This window comes from Calonectris borealis, chromosome 1 (assembly GCF_964195595.1).
Source record: "Calonectris borealis chromosome 1, bCalBor7.hap1.2, whole genome shotgun sequence".
Classification (NCBI taxonomy): Eukaryota; Metazoa; Chordata; class Aves; order Procellariiformes; family Procellariidae; genus Calonectris; species Calonectris borealis.
Genome location: NC_134312.1, coordinates 88,824,954 through 88,848,433, shown reverse-complemented (window position 1 = coordinate 88,848,433; position 23,480 = coordinate 88,824,954). Strand labels below are relative to the sequence as shown.

Below are 23,480 nucleotides of genomic sequence, written 5' to 3'. Positions count from 1 at the left end.
AGGTCTCCTTGCTAAAATCTCCAATCATGCTGTTGGCACTGGGCAGAGAAGTCCCACCTGCGGGTCCCTTCCTGGCCCCACTCGCAATGTGCATCTTCCCCTCTCTCCCTGTGCTGTGCTAAGAGGCTCCTCCAGGCTCGGCAGTGCCATCAGAGCCACACAGGTTTGGCAGCGGCCTCTTTTCTGACTGCTGTTTTCTTCTGCTGAACTCCTCCAGACCAAACTACTTCTCCTCCCCAAGGCCAGCTCCTGCTGCTCTCAGATCTGCCATTATGATGGACATCAGAGCAAGTAAAGGAAAGAAACTGGCATAGACCCTGCAAGCCTTTCCCTCTGTGCTTGGTATCACTTGAGGCTGGGGGCAGGATGAGTAGCTCTTGGGCATAAGAGGTTGAGAAGGGCAGAGAGATTGTGAAAGAGCAGAAAAGGGAAGGCAGCTTGCACCACCGTTCCTGAAGGGGAACCTGTGATTCCTGTCATCTGCATCTAGACTGCGTTCCAGGGAGGATGGGGAACGGGGAATTTTTGACAATCCATAGCCATCTCCAGCAAGTTTGGATGGTTAGTGGGAGTGAACAGCTTTCCCAGGCAGAGCTGAGGATGCCCAGAGGAACTGGGAACACTCCAGCACCTAACAAAAACCAAATTACGTTCTTTGCAACAACCAGAGGTTAAATTCAAGACCAATTAACACTGGTCAGTCATGACCAAACCAGCTGCAAAGGCTGAGTAGGGCTCAGGAGGGCTTACAATGCCGAGGGGCACAGAAACCTTCTAACTGTGCATGTGCGAGATTTCAGAAGTGTGCACTTAGTCTTTTGGACCACAGTTCAACTCCAAAAGAGCCTGTTCACCTCCACAAGGGATGAACATAGCCAGATGTGGTGCGTGAAACATAACAGACTTTTCTAGACAGCAGAGAGGGGGCTGGAAGGGGCTGTGGCTCTTGTACAGGCATCCACGTCAGTAAACTCTATTCCAAGGCATTTAGCACCCAGGGGTCACCACTTCCAGCCTCCTCATGCCAGGATGAAGTTACGTGTCACAGCTTGTGTTGAACCTCCTCCCACGTCCCACCACCTTGCACTGATGAGAGCACAGACCTCAACCTCCACTAAGCCTAGTCATCTGTTAGGAGACAAAGTAAAATTAGAAAGCAAATGGTTTCCTGCCAGGTTAGGGGGTTGAATTGGCTCCCCATGTCGTCAGAGGAGAGTCACACCTAGTGATACTGCTGGTGCGGCAGGACCGTGTGGCCTGCAGCAAGGACAGAGGAGCCAGGGTGGGACCTTCTCCTTTCAAGGATGACTAGCTGTTGGTTTTACTCAGCCGTTCATGTGCTGCCTCAGTGTGAGTGTTTGACTGTGAAGCTAATCGCTCTCCAGGTAGAAGAGCTACCTGAACACCCTGTGCAAGGTCTGTGGCAGAGGTACGAAGAGGACCTACTTCTAATGCTCCAATCTTGGCAGTTACTGACAGCACGTCCTTCATCCTGTGGCCTCTGAATGAAGTGAGGAGTGGAAATCTTTCACCTGAGAATCACTGTTGCTTTCTGGTTGTTGCAATAGTTTAAACTTATAAAGCAGACTTTATATGGTTTTCACTTCCCTTCTGCTTTAGCATGGAATAGCCCTTTTTAATCTGAAAAAAAGAAATCTGATTTATTTTGTAGTGTTCTACTGATTACTAAACCTGTCGTAATTTAGCAGAGCATTATTAGAAGCTAAAAATAGCTCCAGGCCATAGTGGCCTGGTGGGAAATGCAGATTAAGAAATATCCTGTTGCCCTCAGTGACACCTGATTTACAGCTGCCTTTGGTGCGGTGCACCAGTTAACTCTGGGTCACAGCAGCAGCACACCTCAACCACACAGTCAACGATCGGGTTACTTCCATGTTGGAAAACCAGGTCTGTTTCTCAGGCAGCCCTGGTAGGACCAGGGCAAGTCCCATTCACTAGGGCAATACCACATTAATTTCTGAGCAGCTCTCATGCTGGAGCCGACTCCTCTCCGTACGTTTATACTGCAAAAAAACCAAGAGGTATTCAGGATATTTCCCAAAGAAATTAGGATCTGTGACCACATGGTCTGCCCAGCTCTTACCACTTTTGAATCTATTAGCAAAATCCAACCAAATGTGACAGCAGGATCTGGTCCCACATAGTCTGTGAAAGCTGGTGAGCACCTGGGGAGGAGAGACATCAGCCGTCTTCTCTGAAGGGAAGGCGACAGCAGGCACAAACTCTTACCAGTTTTGCTGGGCCCACCAACCAGTGCCCTACAGCTGGCCACAGCACATGCTGTCTCTTGCCTGCATGAGGGAACAGTAGGGGCAGGAAGGACTGAAGGTGTGTCAGGGCCCAAAAAGATGTTCAGTGGTCTGGGGGAGTCACAGGAACAAGTACCAGACTGCGGTCACTCTGCCCCTCATAATACAACTTGTTTCTTTCTTCACAAATAATAATTCTGTCAGAAGAGTTCCTTTACTTATGGCAAGTTCATGCCTTATTTCAATGTCACTGGAAAGCTGAAGGAGCTATCAGCGAAGGAGGAGAACCAGGAGAAGATGGAGTTGTGGCAAGCTGACAAGCAGCTGAGTTTGATGTAGTGCTCAAGAGAGGTGAAGGCAGCCAGCAGGCTGAAAAAGAGGAAAGCTATCCTCTTGGGATTTGGCCAAAAATGTTGGACACCTTTCCAGCCTTGTGCTTCCACATCTGTAACAATGGTGTCAAGAGGTGCTTGAGAAGCACTGGAGATGGGAACACTAGTGGTCGCACCCGAAGGCTGGAAGGAGGAGAGCCTTTTCAGCTCTACCTGTCCTCAGCCTCGCCTGCGCTTGAAGGAAAGCTGGAAGCAGCAGCACTCAGAACGAGCCCTCATCTCTCAAAACAGGGAGGTGGTGAGCCACCCTTGGCTGGAAATAGGCAAATCCCCCTAGGCTGCCTGCGGGCCCCTGCCAGGGTCTGTCTTGACATGGCACGATGGTCAGTGCACCCTTGTGAATGACATCCTGCCGTGGGAAGGCCAAGAAGCCCTGCTGAGCCAGCTTCTACACTGCTCCTGCAATCTTCTGGGGACAAACAAGACACTCATGCACAGAGCTTCAAGCGCAGCCGTGTCACCAGTGTGATTTGCCTCCTCTGAGAAGGGATAGATATCCTAGCATGATACCTGACCCTAGAGGCATCCTACGTGGAGCCTTCCATGCTGCAGGGCCTCTCCCAGGTCTTCCACAGTCTCTTCTTCTTGCTGTGTTTTTCCTTCCAGCTACGTTCTGTTTCCCTATCCAGGGAGTAAGTCCTCCTATCTTGCCTCCCAAAGCTCCTATGTATGTTTATCACCATTTATTTTCTTTTTTTTTTTTCCCCAAACTTTGGAGACAGGCAATTTTATCAGCAAGGGCTTTTGTCCTGGGAGAAACATGCATATTTACCGGTGCTGTTCTGCCAGAACTGCATGTATGTCTGTCTTGAAAATACCTTTGTTATCTCAAGGACCAGCTGGCCAGAAATAATATCATGCAGCCCAGCAGACTAACTACAGCTCCTAAGCCACCACCTGCCAAAGGCTGATTTCCAACAGAGCACTGGAAGCCATTCCTGGGAATGGCTCTTGGGGACCAGTGTGAGACTCCAGCAGATCAGTAGGATATATTCATTTGGCAAAGCATTCCGAGTAATGAACACTGAGGACAAAGTCTGCTTGCAAATAATGGGAGGACACTCACACCTAACCCCCACAAAGTGACGAAGGTCATTAAATGTCTTTTCTGCACATGATTCTTCAAGCTATCCTCATGCACAGCCCGCTTTGCCCAAACACAGAGGGGTAGCTGGTCAATACTTTATAATCCCTGGGACTAACTGAGCCTTCAAGTCTACCAGAAAAAAAAAATCCATATAAGGGCCTGACCCTGGCAGGATTAGGACCCCATGCTGTCCGAAAACTGCTCTCTCCATGTCAAACGTAGAGCTGACTGCAGTTCCCTGAAGGCTTATATGTTCGCTGGTGTAATTCTCACAAATAGCTTCTTGGAAAATGTCAGCGACAGGGTGTGTAAGGGATGCCTAACACAAAGAGAAAACACATTCTTCTGTCTGAGAGGACTAAGATGTTTTTAGATAGAAATTATGTGCCTAGAAGGTGGTGCCGTCCTTATGTGTTCCCTCTGCAACACAGCATGGACGCTCCGAGAAAAAACAGTGCACAAGTAGGGGCTGGGGGGCAAGAAATAGAAAGACACAGAAAACGAGACATTTCATCACATTCTGTACTGGGCACTGACTCTGCACATAGCAAGGACAAGAATGAGTTAGTTTGTTCCATTAAGGGTTAACTCAAATTAAACTTTCACTTTGAAATTTCAGAGTCAGCAACTTGGAGACTTAAATTGCCTAACTTGGAGATTTAAACTGCGTAACCTTCCCCCATTTGTTTGACAGCCCTTTCTGGATGATTAATGGAAAGCTATAAACAGCATTTGCATAAGGATATCTATCTCCTTTGCTGGGAAGAAGAGGTTCCAAAACTGGCTTTGTAAGAGGCGTGAACAGCAGATGAGTCTTCTAGGTCTGAGCAAGCAAACAGACAGCACAGGTTTTTACTATTTACAAGCCAGCTATCATCAGCCAGAAAGCACGAACCAGTCCTTACTGTTGACACTAGAGCAGCATTCCTCTCCCCAAATGACCAACAGTCAGACCTTTGTCCCCAGGCAGTATTACGAGCCCCTAGCAACACACACCTAACTAGCAAGGTTACCCCCAGGGCAGTAGCGTTCCCGGTCTCAATGACACGAATGTGTTTTGTTCAGGAAGGTATCCAGGGTGTCTGCTTCACCCAGGCAAGTGGCAGGCACTAATCGGCAGGTCAGCAGTTGCCCTTCCAGGAAAGTTCTTCCTCCTCATCGTCATAGATGCCATTACCCCAACTATGGGTTGGCAGTGTGCATACGAGCCCAGAAGATACATCCACCCTCCCCCCTGTGGAAAATGGGACAAGCTCTCCTCCTAAAAACAGAGCCTTGCCAAGACTGCACAAGCCAAATCCAGGAGTTTTGCTGTATTCTGTCTCCTTCTGATGCTCTTCCTTAGTTGCCCCAGTTCAGGACAGCTGCAAACCTGCGCCTATGGCTCCTACCGATGCTCAAACTGTCCCCAAATTTTCCCTTGGTGAGCTGGGTGCTCTCCTGGCTCCCATAGCATCCCCAGCAGTGTTATGTCCCACACCATCTCCATGGAGAACACACAGACTAGGTGAATGACATTCTAATTCCTGTTCCCATCAGTGCCATTGGTTTTCCTTGGATTTCCTTCAGATATATTATAACCCATCTTGCTCTTAGTTTGCAGGGCGGGTGTAATGAGACTACAGCTCACTTGGAGAAAATATAAGAGTTGCAAACACAACAGCACCTCCCAGGAGTATGACTGTGCTATATGCGCACATCCAAGGCCAGAATCCAGCCGCATATCCGATGCGGAGGCAGAAGCCATATTCAGGCTGCCAAGCCTTTCCAAGGCACGAACACAAACCATTTGGAATGTGACCTAACAAGCAGCTTTGGCCTCTTCAAGAAGGACAGCAGAGATTGTCGATCCTGCAGAATGAGACACGTCTTGACCCTCCTGTGAGGTAACTGCTCAGACTGAGTTTCCCCTTAGAGCCTGACCCCACAGGCCTCGAGTCCTTGAAAGCATAGGCACCAGTACAATGCCCAGCGTTTACTCCCATTCAGGCACAAAACAACTTTGCATACACAGCCCTGGGTGGAATATAAGGCACAATTTTATTTTCCCTCATTCCTTTTTCTCAGTTCGCACTCATCACGATGTTGTTTGTTGTTGTTGATCACTCATCACAGTGATCACGGGGATCCTCGCGGTTTGTGCTCACGCAGCAGCCAGCAGCAGTGCCCTGGGCTTGCAAGGGCTCACCTGGCCGCTCAGAGCGCCACTGTCCTGAGCAAACTCCTCTGCGAGGTGTCGCTGGGTGGCCCACCGAAACACTCTGAGCTCTCCTTCACTTGTCCACAGCATGACCAATGTGGGCAGCCAGGGTGACCTTTGTGTCCATGGCCACAGCCTTGGTACCCACCTGCAAGAGAAGAAACACCACCAGCTGAACCAAAAGCTGGCCAGAAAATCCCAGTGTGGCAGAGGCTTTCAGAGAGTGCTTCAGCTCCAGGACTTGTCTAAGACAGGGAGGCACATGCTGATGAAAACACAGTTTATTCAAGGCCAAAATTGCCAGGGCTACATAAAGAAAGGAGAACAACCGAGGGGGACCTCCCCGTTCCAATCGCTGGGGAAAGCTGAAGATTTCCGTCCCATTGCCTGTTGAGTAATGCAAGCCACAGGCCTGCAGAACCCCGTGCCAGCCACTGGTGGCTATGGGCAGAGCTAGATACAGATCAAGCACAGAAAAAGGAATAGGCTGGTTCTATACTAAAACATGCAAAACACACAATGATGCATGCAGGTCAAGGACAGGGAAGCTGGTTGGGATTAAACAAATAAGGGAGTTGAACTCTTATCCTAAATGAGGAGTGAGGCTTCTCCATAGGACAGCACTGGGCACCGTGTGACACAGCTCAGAAGCTCCCGACCTGCCAGCACTGGAAGAGGAACAGTACAGATATAGTGCTGCTTAGCCTCACTGAGAAGGGCTGAAAGACAGAGCTGCACTGCCCCATCTCCTGCAGAGTTGCCTCAGGTCTCTCTCTATGGGGTGTGCTGCAAAGACTTTTAGCATGTCCTGCTGCATTTCTCACTGCTGCAGTCCCATCCTACCAGAAGATACGTACACACAGGTTATCACAAGCCTGGTGCATGTGCAAGGCAAGAGCTGGGCTGGAGTATCTACTCACAGCTATCTGCACTAGGGAAGACCAAACGCAACAAACCTTCCTGACACCAGCAGCATGGGGAAAGACGAGCACTCACCTGGCATGGTCCCCCCACAGGCACAACGAGCAGCTTTCTGCCCTCCACTTGAGCAGAACGTGCAGCAGTGAAACACGCCTTGGTGCTCACGGAACTTGTTTTTCACCATCAGACTGAATGGAGAGCCCTGCAGAGGACAAGCAAGCAGAGAGGTTGCTGCAGTGGATGCTATCAGATGTTGTGTTTGCATTTTCAAAAACCAACCTGTCAGTCACAGATCACTAAGCCCAGTCTTAAACTGCTAAGTGGTAGAGGTAATCCTTAGAAATATTTAAAGCAAATACTTAGAAATGAAAAGCAGGTAAAGAAGAAGCAGCACAAGAGAAACAAGAAATGCTACCTGTACATGCTGCCCTTTCACATAGACGCAGACAGCATACAAGCCTGGCTCCTCAGGGCTGTAGGAAATATGGTAGGTCCCATCACCATTATCACACACAGTTGGCTTGACTGCACTACAAACAGAGAGAAGTCCAAGAGGTCAGTGACTGGCAGAAAATTGCTCTACATGTAAACCACTGTTTGGCCTAGATTTGTGGTCGGTTCCTTATCCTCAACTTTGTTCAGCAGCTGTGGGTCTCATGCGAGCTTTACAGGATGCATGAGCAATGCTCAAGCACTGAGTAGCTTTCACACACACCTGCTACCAGGAGCTGCAATAGCCATACAAAGGAAGTCACACAAAGCTAGCTGCACTGCAAGGATTTGTAGCAACCCTGAGCACTGAAAGAGCAGAAGATGACAGACAGCACACTTGCAGGTTAGATTATCCCATCAGATAAGAGCCTGCAGAAATGGGGTAAATTCACAGCTTCAGAGAGCAGTTGCGTCCAGAAAAGCCCATAAATAAAACAGGACATAAACAGGGCAGGTTTGAGTCACTTCAACCACTGTCCCAAACGCGTTGACCCCAACTCTTCTCTTCAGTGCTCTGAGGAGTTCTAGGTTCCTGCTGGTGAGCTCTCCCCTTCCAAAGTGAAGCTCACTGGGTTTCACAAGGAACCCTGGTGGACAGAGTGCCAGGGAGAAAGCATCAGCTAGTTACTTACGGACCAATTGCCTGCTTCACAGAAAGATGGAAAGAGCTTTCCACAGACAATTATCAGGCAGCTCTGCATAGAGGAAGGTGTTCTTCCTAATCCCCACTAATTAGTCTCTTGTGCCCCACAAGATGACAGTTTATAATCTTCCAGATTTGCAGGCTGTATTCCCCACCCCCCACCATTTCACATCAATACAGCTGCCTACATCATTTCCTGCCATGAACTGTGCAGTGATAGTTCACATTCTTCTGTCGCTGCTGTGCCTCCACCCAAAGCCAGACAGCTTTCAGCAACGGATGTAGCAACTGCATACGCACAAGAGCAAGCAATTGAGTTAATGTGGCCACAGCGACCTCTACCCCACCGAGCAAAATCCACGTAATCCTCATGTGCACACCTTCCTACGTTGTACGTGCACCTAAGGAAGGAAGCTACATTGAAATGATATTCTTGAACAATGATGCTCTACTGATAAGCATCTGTGCAGCCAGCACTGTTTCTGTATGCCATGTCAACACTTCCCCATAGCAAGGAGTTTTAGCATCCTGTCCCTTTTTTCATTAGGTCATCCCACCAACAGCGTTCCTGGGACAGGTTACCCCAGAGTCTTGCTCCAGCTACATTGTATGTAGTATAAAACAGAATAGAAGTTTTTCCTAAGAACTGACCCCCAATTGCTTCTGCGTTTGTACCTGGCTGCTTTATAGTAACAAATGCGCGGGGAAACAGTTACAAAATAATTTTTTCTAGTTGGTCATTTTCATTGTGGAAACACTTAGGAGCTCAAGTGCGGTCTTCCCTGCTTTTGCTAGAAAACATCCAAACGTTAAAGTGCTCAACATTGCAACTACAAAAGTAAGCACGATGAAGTCCTGACACAGATTCTTTCTCCAGAACATGAACTAGGCACTGTCAGAGGCTCCCGGGCTTGGTGGACTGTCTGTCTGACTCGGGACAGTCATTCAGGGGTTGCTATGTTTTACGCTTATTAGATGTTAACAAAAGCAGGAGCCCTGGGTGTCTACTGGTAGCAGTGGGAAGGAGCAACAGCTCACTCTGACAAAGTGTAACACCCACTGAGAGTTGAATCCTTTAAGAAGTCCCAAATCACTCAAAGAGTCAATACAAATCTGAGCCAACACTGTCAAGCTCCACACAGCCAAATACAACCAGTAGGAAGCACTGCTATACTTCTGGAAGAACAGTAGTGCCTTTTCCCCTACAGATTCTGACCCACATGCCGAAGCATGTCCTCCCACCTGCCCAAACAAGGAGGGAGCCAGGGTAAGGGAGCTAGAAAGGCAAACCCAGTGACCAGGGAGTTCCCAGGTGAAATACCCACCAGTCCCTCTTGTCCTTGTGGGTGATGGTGACCCGCACAGCCTCTCCTCCTCTCCCAATCCGCTCCCCCGTGGTGTCATTGCAGAGCACGGTAAAGCCAGTCAGCTGGTTCTGACGGGCACTGTGGAGATCTGTAAGGCAGAGAAACAGAAGCAGAAAGGATTCATGCCAGCCATGATTGCCACCTCCCACCTATTTTGCAGTGTTGCAGTCCCATCAGAGCGCAACCAGGACTCTGCTGCTGGGGTGGGTGTACAGCTCCTTCCACCCACAGGGAAAAATAAAGATATCACTGGGGACCAAGAGAGAGTGGACAGCCATAGGCGCTGGAAGATGTTGGGCAGGCTTAGCCCAGAGGTCTGCATGGACCAGGATGATCTTCCTGCCTGCCCCTCTGAGCCCCTCTGGCATCTTCCCAGAAGGCCTCAAGGTGCACCATGCAACCAGGAGGGAGGAGGAACAGCACACTGTGCAGTGTGGAGCCCCAGAGACTTCAGCACTTACCATTTAGCATGGAAAGGATTGAACAAGCCCTGGGTCTGTCTAACCTGCCCTGCGCAGGCCATTGCTGACCAGAGGTGGCTGCGCTCTGTGGGCTGGTCTGAACGTTATCTGTTTGCTGGCCCTACTCCAAGTCCTTAATAAGCAAACATCCATGAAACCATCCATACCAGATATTCCCACGGCAATCTCAGCAGAAGCTGCAATGGGAACTTGCTCAGCCACAGACGGGATCTGTCTGGGCCCATGCTGCAGAACAGCTGGGGCCACCGAGTGAGCATCACAGCCTGCCATTGCAGGCGCCATCCCCTGAGTAAGCTGTGGTCTTTGGCCTACGGGTTGCTCTCCTCACACCTCACCCCGTGCCGAGGTCAGTGATGTTGCAGAGGGCAGCTCCAGTACAGTCACATCTGGCTGGGGACAGCTCTCTGTCTCCCCACCCAGCACAGCTCCTGTAGGCCCTCAGCAAGCAATGCAACCTCTGGCAGGGCCCTGCCCTGCCATACCCCTCTGCCCCTAGTCACTGCCTGGACAGCAGGGAGCCAACAGTGCCCTAAGCTGCGACACCATGTGGGTACAGAGAACGGAGAGGTGACTTCAGGAAGCAGCGCGTTCCCATTCAGCTGTTGTACAGCACCCCGTTACCTTCTCCGTGCAGGGTACATCTGGCTGGATCAACCACTTTATTGAGAATGGCCCCAAAAACTTCATAGCCGCAACACTGCCCTGCCCTCTCCTGAGGAGAGAACTGAATCCCGTTGTCTACGCTGGGGTGAGTGTTGTAAGCAACACTGTTCAGCTTTGCCAGCCGGCTCGCCACCACCCCTTTGGTGATGAGGATCTCCAGGTCCGAGCCGCTCGTCAGCAAGCGTTCCGTGAACTCTACGCCTGTCCTCATGTCCAGCAGCAGCTGCTGCAGCTGGGCCTTCTGCAAGTGCAGCAGGTTTTCCTTCTGCACCTTCAAGTCCTCCAGCTGCTTTAGCATCCTGTCCCGGTGCTCTTCAATTGCTTTCACATACCCACTGGCAAACAGACAGATCTCTGTGGCCACGGCCTCTGCGCGGCTGCGGACAGCACTGCCCATGTCATCAATCTGGCCCAGCACATCCTCTAGGGTACCCATGTGCTGCTGGGTGCTTTTCAGCAGCTCCCGCAGGGCATCCCCATGCCTGTGGATGACATTGCCGGTGAAGTCATAGGGGTGCTGCCGGTGCCTGTCTACAACGCAATCCCGGCACACAGGCTGGTCACACTGCTCGCAGAACAGCCTTAGCTCCTCTGTGGGATGAGAAGGGCAGAAGAGAGGCTTCCCGGCCTGGCTGCAATCCTTGGTGTTCTCCAGCTCCGTCACGGCATGAGAGGCTGTCTTCTTCTGTCTCCTAGAAGGGAGCAACCACACGTCAGTTCATGCATGTGAGATATGAAATGCAAACACCCGAGACCCCTTGCAAATGCCAGTCTGTACAGACTGCAATTCACACTGTGTGTCGCTCCCTCCTGTCTCCACTGAAATTCCACTCTGCATGAAGGGACTTGTGGTCTCCTGAGGACAAGACTCCACACAAAAGAGGACAGCATCTACAAGCAGCTCATTAGAGGCTGCTCTTGGGCTCCCTGCATGCTGTCAGCACTATTTTCAGACACAAGAATTGTGTGACCCACCATGGCCACACACAGACCAGGGAACGGGCTGTCAGGCTGCTACTGCCAGCAGCCCCTTCATGGAGCCTGACAGAAGTGGGATAGCTGCAATTACCCCCAGAGCCCGCTGTGACAAAGGCAGCAGGAGGGCAGTGAGCCCTGCAAAGTGAGAGCTGGCAGGAGGTGTCTCAAAACAGTATTGCTCACCAACAGTCACTTCTGGAAAGGAACGGGAGATGCCAGGCTCCTCAGTCATCAGCCCAATGATTTTCACCAGCTTTAAATTCTCTGAGGCAAATGAGCTCTAATATCCCTTAGGGGAAAATCTAGTTCAGGCCACCATCAGAAGACAGTCTGTGGTAAAACATTTAATATTCTGAAAGTCAAACTCAATTTTCTTGTGGCCGCCAGGTTAGGTCCTGCTCAGATGAGACCAAGGATGGCACACAAAGAACCTGTTAGGATCCAGCCATCCACCATGTTACAGGGCAGCACTAGAATATTTCCATTTTATGCTATGTTGGACACTGGGAGCTAATTATTGAGCAGGATGTAAAAGCCTTCTCTCCTTCCTTGTCTCCTGCACTAATGACTTTTGGCAGCTGCGATGGGATCTCCAAGCCATAAGCAAAGAAATACTCTGAGGACCAAGCTCTGTAGAGTTGCTCTGGCAACACAAAGCAACCTCATCACAGGGCAGGACATGGCCCTTATACTACTCTTTTCACTTTCCACTAATCTCCCCTGGGTCCAGCACATTTTCAAAGCTTTCTAGCATTATTTGCATAACACCCTTCAAATTCACACTTTCCTGACTTCAGCGTAAGACCTCTCTCACTTATTCCAAGGAGCACAATGGTGGCAGTCAGATCCTTAGAAATCTTCCCTACACACCAGGAAATAACTTCAAAATAGTTTTCCTTGGCCCTCGTTCTGCTCTGCCATCAACTAAATCAAGTGCAAGTCTGCAGATGCGAATGGGGTGAAAAAATGATATCAGTAAATTAGGCAGGAAGCAGGTCATCAGGACAAATTTTCTACTGCTTTATATCTTCTGCAGTTATTTCTGTCAGTGCAGAAGGCTGCTATTCAAGGTCTCAGTTTATCACTCTTCAGCAGCTTGCATGGGGTATGAGGCATTAGCTAATCAGAATGGTATGCTGAAAATTACAGGCCCAAGTAGAAAGGTAACTAAGAGTCTAAGCCATTTTACCACAGGCACTAGTATCTGCAGGGGGGCAGGGCAGCAAGGAATATGCCTCGGTTCTTTCTGGGGAAAGTATTTGCTAATCAAGTGGAAAGGAGCAGCAAACATGGAAGGAATAGGCTGAGCTGATTAACGCAGGTTAAGAGGCTTCCCTGGCTAGTGCTACCGGGTGTTTTTCTGATCCTGCCTGTCACCTCCTTGCTTCAGAAGGCCATTCAGACTTCCTGTCGCTTTTCTTCCATAGTGCTGCCTGTCCTCTGCCCTGTTCACAGGCCACTGTGGCCGCCTCCTCTTCAACTCCTACCTCTCTTGCAGTCACCTCTTCTTCCTGCCTTACTGACATGACCCTCTCTGAGGTACACAGCTCTCTTCTGCTGTCACTTCTTGTTCTTCTGTATTCCAACAGAACTAAACCGTGCAACATCAGGCACTAAAGCAACAGTGTAACTGCTGTAGGCTCCCAACCTCACAGAAATGCTGAAAATGCACACAAGATACATCAACACAACAGCTAACAGACAAGCACACAGGTCGATTATCAGGAGGTAGCAACCACAGTAGGCAGGTTAGTGTCAGGACTTCCATTCATCTCCTTTCACTTCACCTAAGGGTGCCTTTGCACATACACACAGTAAATGTTTTTGGAGGTGGAGGGAGGCAGACCAGCAGCTTAACTTCCCCATTTTCCCTTGGGAGATGTGCCTCCTCCAAAGCGGAACAGCACAACACGCGAGGCTTTTGTCCTGCTAGTACTCTGCCCACACCCACGCCTGTTGGGGTGGTCAGTCTCCCCACCCAGCGATGCTAAACCCAGATGCAAACCAGCAAGCGGCACCACCACGGGCAAAGGATGGCCTGATTTTGGACTTAATGACCTCACCTCAACAGAGCTGACTGACCTATGGCTAGCAGCTTGCTGGTCCCCACCCGAGTACAGAGCATCCTCTGGGGAGGATAAAAACCCACTAGGGATTGAACAAACTGGAAGACCTGTGCTGTTTTGGCTATCTCTGCGTGGGTCCCTGCCTGCTGCACCCATCCACCCACACGCTGCCCTCCAGCAGCCCGAGAGGGGAAGGCCGCCCCACGCACCCCGTGGCGAGGTGGCCCTATCCGGGCCGGGCCTCGCCGCCCCCTCACCTGTGGGCCTGGCAGCAGAAGAGGCAGAGGTCGGCCCCGCAGGTCAGGCAGCGCCTCGCGGCCGCCCCGTCGGCGCAGAGGTCGCACCCCGCCACCGCCGCCCCGCCGCTGCTCAACGCCAGGTAGTCGGGGGTGAGCTGGCCGACGCCGCCGGGCGGCAGCGCCACCTCGGCGTCGCACACCGGGCAGAGGACGCTGCGGGCAGCGGCCCGGCCCGGCTCTCCCAGCGGCCCGAGCCGCCGCAAGCAGGGCGCGCACAGCGAGTGCAGACAGGGCAACAGCCGTGGCGAGACCCAGGGCTCGGCGCACACCGGGCAGCGCGGCCCGGACGACATGCCGACAGCCCGGCCGCCGCGGCCCCGCTCGGCAGGGACGCTCCGCCGACCATCCCGCCCTGGCCGCTAACGGCCCGCCGGGGCCGCCGCGCACCGCCCCCTCGCGCCGGGCCTCGCGCCGCCCCCGGCAGTTGGGCGCGAGCTGCCTCGTTGCTAGGGGCGACGGCGGTTGGGGGGTGCCTCAGCCGAACCGGCGCCGCCCTCCGCCGCCGGCCCCTGTGAGAGGCGCCCGGGCTGTGGTGTGAGGGGCGATGGGTGCCGGTGCGGGCGGGGGATCCCGCCACCGCCTCCCCCGGGGCTCCTCCTCCGGGACGGGACAGGCAAAAGCGGGCGGAGGGGACCCAACAGCCCGCTTTGTCCTCGTCCTCCTCGCCGAGGCACTCCAGCTGCTTGCCGCCTCTGACAGCTCCTGTCTTTTCCGAGCCGGTCATCTGGGAAACGGCCCCCTCCCACTCTGCCGTGGGTAGATTTTGTGTTTCCAGTTCTTCAAGATCAAAACTTCACCAAATGATGGAGCCTGCTCTGCAGGTGGCCTCTGACTAGCCTTTCCAGTTGGTCTTTGCAGACCCTTTGCTGGTCTGCCGGTTGCCTTCAGGCGTTCGTAGTTTTTCCTTCTGATCACCAGTGAACTTGCTGAACAGCCAAGGAGCAATATCAGTGAAACTTGAATAGAAATAGTGCAACACAGTCAGGCTTCCCCGTGACTGCCCACGGAGATTGGCTGATGACTGTATTGATTCACTTCACCTGGGAATTATGAATATTGTAGAAAGCAGGCTTTGAAATCAGAATGTCATTGAAGTCCTACATGAAGATCCTTGGACTTTGATGGTATCTACATGATCGCTTTTATCAGTCTGACTTGTAAGCTCCTCAAAGAATGAAATCAGATTTTTTTTTCAAAGAAAGCTCTTTTCTGTAAAACCATGTTGACTAGCACTAATGATACTGACATAACATGCTGCATTCAGCCCTTAATGATTGAACTTTGTACCGGCTTCTCCACTAGTTTGCCTAGGACCATGGCTATCTTATCTGTCCTATCCTGCTGGCCCTTTTGAATACCAGCGTGACATGAACACCATTTGAGGCTTCTGGATTTTAAATTCCCTAATTTGTATTGAAAATCAACAAGCAAGAGACATCTCCAGTCATGTTTTTTTAGGACTGTTGAGCGCAAATTATCTAAACCTGCTGATCTGTAAATACTTAATCTGTAACGGATGTTAACATCCCTCTGATGCATATTGGCTTGACAAAGACATCGTCTTCTTTGTGCGATACACTTAAACATTTCTGTGTCTTTTATGTTGTAACATAAGATCAAGGTTTTAGATCACAATCAAGTGTTTACAATCTTGAAGCCAATCAAAAAAGAAAGATGTTCTAGCAGCCTCCTTCGGATTAACTATTAGCGAGTGAAGTGGTTGCTGCAGAGGTTAGAGAGGATAAAAGTTGCAGTACTTGTGAGACAAGATGACTTGATAATGATATTAGACATTGTGGCAGAGAGGAAAGACTGGTTCTTTTAATCATGCTGGTGGAAGGAATAGCAAATGACACTGTAAGCGTGGGTGTGGGAAGAAAATGAGAGAAGAATCGTAACGTCGCCCTTGCGCAGGAAAGGCGAGCTACCTAGAGAACGGCACCGTCTTCCATTGCTGCAGAGAGATGGTGAAATAAGCTGTGGCTGGCAATCGCAGAGAAAATCTGAGGTTCCACCCTAGCTGATCTGATCTGGTCATCTGCCGCGAGGCTGATCAGGTTGGAGCACAGGACAGATCACTGCTGAGTAATGTATCCATGAGTCATCAGCACCCAGCAGAAGCAACCTCCAGATGACTAGAGGAAGTCACAGTGAAATGGGCTGGAGAGAATGGTCATGAGAGCTCTGTGAGTCTCTGAGAAAGAAAAGAGAAGCAGAAATGCCAAAAAAAAGATGCTAACCCAGTGGCGGGTGAAACGGGAGCTGCATTAGTACAAACTTGTGCTTCGGTTTTGATTACTCTCCCCATAGTATCGCTTTCTTGGCTATTGCCAGGCAGTGGAGGAAGCCCCTATGCCATCAAGTCCTAAATTGTGGAAGGCAACTCAATGGGCATGTACGCAGGCGCCCTGTGAATATCTTCAAGAAACATACTGGGCTGCAAAGCACTGCAAGAATTGGATTGGGAGGCCCTCTTCCTCAGAGTTCGCTTTGTAACTGGACAAAACTAAGGATGAAAAAAAGAACGTGTTAACTTATAAACACTGACGGGCAATAAAGGAGCATAGTTACAAAAATGAAACAATGAAAATGTGTCATTAAAATTACACTAAGCAATAATGTTTTCCTTTTGCCGCATTTCATAAGAGTTGACGGATGGCTAATTATCCTCATTTGACTCAAGATTTACTTGAAATGGAGTCCTCTTCAAACTCGTTTTCCTGCTCCTATTGTTAAAGATGCCTATCAGAGCCTCTCAGAGTACTTGCTCTGGGTGACCTGTTCTTTCCCTACTGCACTTTCCCTGCCACCTCCTTCCTCTTTTTCCTGTTTATTTGCTTCTCGTTTCCTACCATTAAGCACTGGATCATCACACAGAGGTATGGAAGATTTGATGGTTTCCTTCCCCCTTCCCTTCAAGGAGTCTTGAAGGACTCTTGACTAATATTTCTATTGTATTTGCTAATTAGCCCATTCCGGGGAGAGCTTTATGCTGCATTCCTGTTTATATTTTTCTGAAGAAACATTGGTAACACTTTTTATATCATGTACCAAAAAAACTTTAAAGCATAATTTCCTTCCTAGACCCTTTGTGAGTAGTGTGGGTATAAACCATTCATTACATTTGGAATGGGATACCTCATGCTTCCCTGTCCTTACCTGTTAATTTTAGGGAGCTGTTTCTGGATATCCTGCCATAAGAAAGGAACTGAAAAGGTGGTGACGCCAAAGTCATTAGGGAACAGGACAGCGAGGAGCAGACCTGCAGTCCCTGGGCTTGCAGAAAAGTCCAAGATGACTGATGATAAAAAAGAAGCTCTGAAAGTTATTCAAAAAGAAATTATTAGAGATCTTGTTGACAGAAAACAGAGAACCTGTCTGTTCAGGTCTGTTCAGCCAGTCAAAGTGCCATGGCCTGGGTTAACAGCAGCCAGAGGAAGGTGGAAAATGGCTTATTTGGAGAGTTTACAAAGAATAGAGAAGGGGAACAGACAGTTGGCTGCTTTCCACTTGACCAGTAAGTCCAGTTTTACTGTGGATTTGTCAGCCCTGGGAGCTACTATGTCTCAGAGACTTCTCTGAACATGGCAAAGCCACCAGGATGGTTTTCTGGGAGTACTTGACACATCATTACTTGTTTCCATCAAACTGTTTTGTGTTGTCTATTCCCTAGCCACCCAGCTAACAGCTCTTCCCGTTTATATCAGCCTCACCTGGAAAATCCACCAAAGGATTTACAAACCATCTCCCAACCTAGGCAGAATCTTCTCCTCATTCAGCTAACTATGCATTTAAAATTATGTGGCATTTGACTGGTGGGAGGAGCATTTCCGTACTGTTCTTTCAGCTTCTGCTCCAAGAGTCTATTATTAGGCACAGAGGCTGGTGTCTTCCCCAGCCCTCACTTTCTGCATCCAGCCTGATGCCCAAGGGCTCTCAGAGCGTGAGCACCTACACTTACACTACTTGAGGCCAGCCGGAGCTTGGGCATTTCCCACCTCCCGGGAGCCTGGGCTGCCCACGATGCTAGGGTCCAACTCAGAAGGATGCCGTGCCCAGCCCAGCTGCCTTCATTAGCTGCGTGGTGCGGTTGTGAGGATAGGTGGGACAGGAGGGTGGCAGGCTCAGACAGAATAGGCATAGTCATGCCTATGGGTGAAGCTGCCTCTCCCTCCTTCCGCCGGTGCTCAGCGAAGCCTGCCCTCAGCACAAGGTGTGAAGCAAGTTTAGATCTGGTAACAGTTTCACAGCTGGGTACAAAGTATAATGTAGATGTCATTAATGCGCTCTATGTGAATGAGAACCCTTGGCTCCAGGGTTTGTACATATAGTGTCTCGGACACAGTCTTTGTGTGAGCCTAGTTATAAAGAAAATGCCTTTGGCTGGGTTCATGTGTCCCTATCTCAGCCCAAACTTCTGGGCTTTGACTTGTCTAGCAGCAGTCTAGCTACTGGACAGTGCCCTGTAACTTGTGGGGCCACACAACTGTCACTTTTTCTTTCTTCTCTATCAGGTGGCAAAGGTCACTGCCATCAGAGATGAAGGAGTAGGATCACGCTCCAACATGGCAAAATCAAGCTGCAATGAGCAAGTTTGCCTTCAGAAAAGGAGGTGCCAGTTGGCCTTTGCCTGTGCTGGACCTGGAGGGCTCACAAGCACATTGCCCCAGGCCAAGGCTCACATGACACAATTTCTGCAAGCTGACGGCATGGGGGAATGTGACAGCTGCTGCAGAAAGACACCACCAATCCCCTGCTTGGGGATACCTCTTGGGATGGAGAGGGAGGACTTCTGCCCTAGGATCTCTCACAGACTTTCTACAAGGCATTTTTGGGGGTACTCTTCCGAGAAACACCTTCACTACCAAACATCTCCCTTCACGCATATACACTCTCTCTCTTTTAAATTTGCTAGTAGCTTTTTCTCCTCAGGCTGGTTAAGCTAAACTGAAACTCAAGAGACCTCATTTAATGTAAACTCAAGTCTTTTCGTTTTCATGCCGGCCTCTGAAGTCCATTTCCGTAAGCTGCTGTCACACATCAAACACACGCTCCAGCAGAAGGAGAGGTGAAGGAAGAAGGCAGCAAAACAGCACACCTGGCAGATTAAACCTGTGTCACTCACCAACTAAATGGAAGAAGCACAAACACCACACACAGGTGCTTGGCTTGACCCTGAAATAGCAAATTGGAAGCAGATAGGGTAGAGAGATCTGGCAACACATGATACACAGAAAGAAAGCAGCAAAAGAGATGAGGGGATCTCTTTTGTCCTCCAGATTTGTGACAGCAAACACAGAGTTCGAGGTGGTCAAGCAATATCCCTTTCAGTTGGCAGCAGCTCTTTGAAGACAAAAGCAGCTGCAGCTAAAACACCCAGCAACACTGGCTTTGTGCAGACTTGCCCTTGCTGTGGCTTCTGACCCGGTATTCTTGCTTTCCCCTCCTCCCTGCAGCTTTCCAGCCACCTGCTGCCACTCTCAGTTTTCTGCTGCTATATATATTCTTTCTAATCTCTCCTGAATCCTGCCTACATTTTTTGAAGGGAAGATGAAACTGGATTTTTTTTCAAGCCAGGTTTTCTAAGGAAGCAAGTTTTATGTGATCTGTCAGGACAGTAACCTCTTTTACCTCCTCTTCAGCCATTTTTGAGGGAAGTGATCTGAAAGACTGTAAGTTTCTACATGCAAAAGAAGATTGATAAATAAGACACTTAATACTCACACTGAGAAGACAATGGAGCCATTCTTCTTTCCCTTCGTTGCCAGGACCGTGAGAGACAGGAGGTTATTACAGTAGGACATTACATGGGGGTGCAGCTGTTATGGTGGTGTCAGGGGCAACTAGAAAAATGGGCAGCACTCCAGACAAAAACAGGCTGAATTAGTTCTGCTACTCAGAAAGCAGCTACAAATCGTATGATTGAGGCATGGGGCGGGGGGGAGGAGAACATTTCCTGCAGCACTGTGGGTTCACTGATATTACGTTGTGGGGTGAGCACATAGTATCAGAATGTGCCTTCTGGTGGGGTCACTGAGACAGCATCCCAGCACCCATGGCCCTACAGGCTAAGCACAGCCTCCGTGTGCGCACAGGGGGAAGGGTGTCAGAACAGAACTTCCCCTGCAGCACTAGAAACAAAAACCTGGCCTTGCTACGGGGCAGTGAAGGCAGGAAACTCACTTAGATGAGGTTTGTGGTCAGTATGAGACCTGACAAAGCAATATTTTTATGCATATGTATATATGTGTGTGTGTGCATATAGATAGAGAGATATATATATAAAAATATAAAATCTGACTGCCTGAAGGAAACTGCAACAGGTGTGCAGGAGAACTAGCTCCCTGAAGGAGCAGATGTCAATCTAATGAGAGTCAGCATTTTGTTTCAGACAGGTACAGGCCAGCCGCAGTTGCGCATAGCAGGCCAGCCTGCTTATCACATTTGTTCCCAGGCAGGAAAGCTTGAGCATGCATCTGCTTTCAGCATAATTCTCCTGCTTCCTTATTTGCTTGACTTGCCCCAGGCTCCTCTTCCCTCATTCACCCAGCTCCTTTCCTGTGCCTAACACACTGTACCCGATCCTGTTTAGTTTGTTGGCCAGAAAGCAGAACTGCATAGGGCAGGGGCAACCCAAACTATTTTCCTCACTCTGTTGCTACTAAGACCTTCTACTGGGGGGGGGGGAAGACAGAGGAAGAAAGACGAGTATTCAGGTTTTTACTCAGGTGTCCCAGCAAGAATTCCAGCTGCTTTGGATCACCTCTCTACTCCAAGATGGCTCTTCTTAAGCACCTCACTGCCTATTCCCTCCTGAGAAACTCACCCAGGTGCTGTGCAGGGGAGTACAGAGGAGGCACAGATGGACACTCGCAGAGACAAGGGTCTTTTTCCTTCTTTTTTAAGCTTCTGCTGAAACTATGCTTGGCAAGCCCACTGGGCTGAAAAGAGGCACTCGCCCTTTTCCTCTTTGGTGCTGTCTCAGTTGCACCCAGCAGTTCTCAAGAAGTTGGGGCTAGACAGGAGCTTGTGACTAGTTGTTATTAACAGTGAAGTAACTGTACTTCACAGCCTGGGGCAGGGGAGCAGGCGCAAGCTCTAGCCCTGGAAGCTCTTCAGTTCAGTTCAGTTCCACCCCACCCAGAGCTGGAGGTCCCCTTCTCTGCAGCGAATGGAGGCTACAGAGAGTTAGAAGTGCCTTGGCTGTACAATCTGGAGCCAGGCACTCGTTCTGTGTGCTGCCTTTTCCTGCCCTCCCCACGCCACCTTACTCCTCACTCGGAGAACTGGTGAGTTGGAAGTGAAGGGTGAGAATCACCTGTGTTTTCTGTGCTCAAAAGAAACACTCCTGAGGCAATGCACTTACTTACTTAGATGTCTAAGAACTGAAATAAAAGGAATATATATATTAATAATTCTATCTGTCCATTATTAGCACAGGAAAAGAGATTTTCGTCAGAGACTTCTGGGCTCCTTTTCCCCACTATGCAAAGCCCCCTCTCCTCTGCATTCAAGGGCCACAGAAGGGAAGACAAAAGAACAGGAGGCTTGTGAATCCTGCCATGGGACAGGACCACGTACGAGGCAGCTGTCGGGATGAGGTGTGCTCACCTGAACAGCAGAAACGTAAATATCATGAGGATTTCTTTGATCAAAACTTGTGCTTCTAAAGAGCAGAGGTGACCCAGGATTTCTCAGTCTTGCATCCACTCAGGGGCACATCTGTCACGGTCCTGGGGCACCGTACCTCCGAGACCAGCCCATGGGTGAGGCAGTGTTGTGCTGGGACTAGGAAACGTGGAATTTTCCACAGATTGCTCTGTGCCTCAGTTTCCCCAGCTAAAAAATTGGATAAGAATGCTTTTGTGGCAATCTCGGGTTCTTTAGATAATAAACACTACGCAAAAAGCTAAACATGCATCATACAAAGGGACATCTTTAATATGTGAAAAATTATTCCCATGCCTCTTCCCAGAGAAACTATTCTGGCACCTGACTGCAATTCCAAAACAGCAAAGCCAGGACTGTGGCAGCTGCGTGTCTCCCAGCCAACCTGCGCATCCTTGTTTTCTATAAGGTGCTGGTTTTGGTGTTTTTTTTTTCCTCTCTGTATCCAGATTTGTTCTGTTTACCTCATTCCACATTTAGGGTTTTTCAGACCCAGAAAGGCCCTGTGGAATGGGCAGCCACACTTGTGCTGGCACTTTCATCTTGCATGAAGAGAACGGGCATTCATAGAGCTGTACATACTGCCCTGGACAGACACCTCTTGGTCTACCCTAAGAATTAGACTAGTAAAGTATCACAACAAACTGCAGTGCGTGTGTTATGCAACACAATGGCTTAGGGAAGTGAGCTAGGTGCCAGGCACAGAAGAGCAGAGATTTTCCAGCTTCGAGGCACCTCCCTGAGCTCTGCTCAGCAGAAGCAATGCTGCTGGTTGTGGTGGAAGTGGAGCACAGCCCCAGCAAATCAAAGAGGTAGGAAGCAAGCGTGTGTGATGAGAGAGACGGGGCAGGGTTGTTTCTGGATCTCAGCAAGAAAGGCCTGATAACAAACAGCTTAATAAAATAACTGTTCTAATAAGACAGAATAATCTTATGTCCCTCCAGATGCTGGGAACCCCACGTTCATGCATCATCAGATGGACCCTGGATAGATTTCTCCCACGGCACGCTGCACAGGTCCCACCCGTGGAAAGCAGCTCCTTTTTGGTCATTGAAGCTATTATATGGTTTTCTTACATGAAAAAAAAAATCTATTAATCATTTCTACAGAAGAGAAGTTTGTGTAGGAACTTCTTGCTGCACTGTTAGATAAAGGCAAGGCCACACAGATAGTGCAATCACCAAGTGGGAGCTACCCGCAGGCTCCTCTGAGCTGGCTGAGTTTATCCTGCAGCCAAGGGGTCTGTGCAGCACAACACAGTCTGAAGGCCATGCTGCATGTGCAGCGCAGCACAGCACAGGCTTGCCCCTACCCAGGTTAACTGTTACACGGACACATTATGACAAATATTCTTCCATCCAGCAGATATATTTTTTTAAACTTCATCTATCCCTCTGTCTGTGTCCCTAGAGGCATAGCTTTACCTCTGTGGCAGGCTAGAAGTGCAAGCCTGAACGCTTGAACAGAAAGTCTTGTTTGTAGAACATTGGCTTCAATAAGGGTTGTGCAGGGACTAGGTTTAGAGAGACACAGGAGTTGTGCTGCTACATGGAATTCCTCATCTAGCCTTGACAGTTTACAATATTTCCATTCAAAGGCACAAAATAAGTTGTTCCTGCAGATATGTGTGGATAAACCTCTGAAAAAGAAGCTTGTTAGTCCTCAGTATGATCACATATAGGTATTACAATGGAATAGTTGTATCTTATACTATAGACATTGCAAAGCAACATATGTATGTCACAGCTGATCTGAATACCCAGGCACTGTATTTCAGCTCTCAGGAGGAGCATCTCTAAAACAGTGTGCCTGAAGTTTTCCTTATGTCTTGCGTTCTTAGAGAAACAAGTCATAGAAAAAAACATCCCAAACTTTGGCAAAAGCAAGGCACTCAGATACCATGGGGTTTAATTAGCCTCAGGCATTTAAATTTATTGCACTATACAAAAATT

General features: G+C 49.4%; 1 protein-coding gene across 4 annotated transcripts; it reads right to left on the bottom strand.

The window, feature by feature from the left end:
• Positions 1–5,766: 5,766 nt before the first annotated feature.
• Positions 5,767–19,738, bottom strand: TRIM45 (tripartite motif containing 45). Of its 4 annotated transcripts, none has more exons than XM_075166214.1 (7): positions 19,585–19,666; positions 15,789–16,366; positions 10,476–11,209; positions 9,331–9,460; positions 7,286–7,400; positions 6,946–7,072; positions 5,767–6,097 (listed from the first exon to the last, which is right to left on the bottom strand). In XM_075166214.1, exons 2-7 carry the CDS (start codon positions 15,896–15,898, stop codon positions 5,946–5,948), a joined length of 1,368 nt encoding a protein of 455 aa, XP_075022315.1. In that variant the 5' UTR covers positions 15,899–16,366; positions 19,585–19,666; the 3' UTR covers positions 5,767–5,945. The 4 variants fall into 4 exon arrangements, with proteins under 4 accessions (XP_075022315.1, XP_075022335.1, XP_075022326.1 ...); XM_075166234.1 differs by having other exon boundaries at positions 16,101–16,366; XM_075166225.1 differs by lacking the exon at positions 15,789–16,366 and having other exon boundaries at positions 19,585–19,738.
• Between the last annotated feature and the right edge of the window lie 3,742 nt (positions 19,739–23,480).

Coding starts and splice junctions, on each gene's coding strand:
- TRIM45 (XM_075166206.1), bottom strand. CDS start 14,153: ATGTCGTCCGGGCCGCGCTGCCCGGTGTGCGCCGAGCCCTGGGTCTCG. Junction 9,461..10,475: donor ATGTACCCTGCACGGAGAAG/GTAACGGGGTGC, acceptor TCTGCCTTACAG/ATCTCCACAGTGCCCGTCAG. Junction 7,073..7,285: donor TGAAAGGGCAGCATGTACAG/GTAGCATTTCTT, acceptor TGTCCTCTGCAG/GGCTCTCCATTCAGTCTGAT.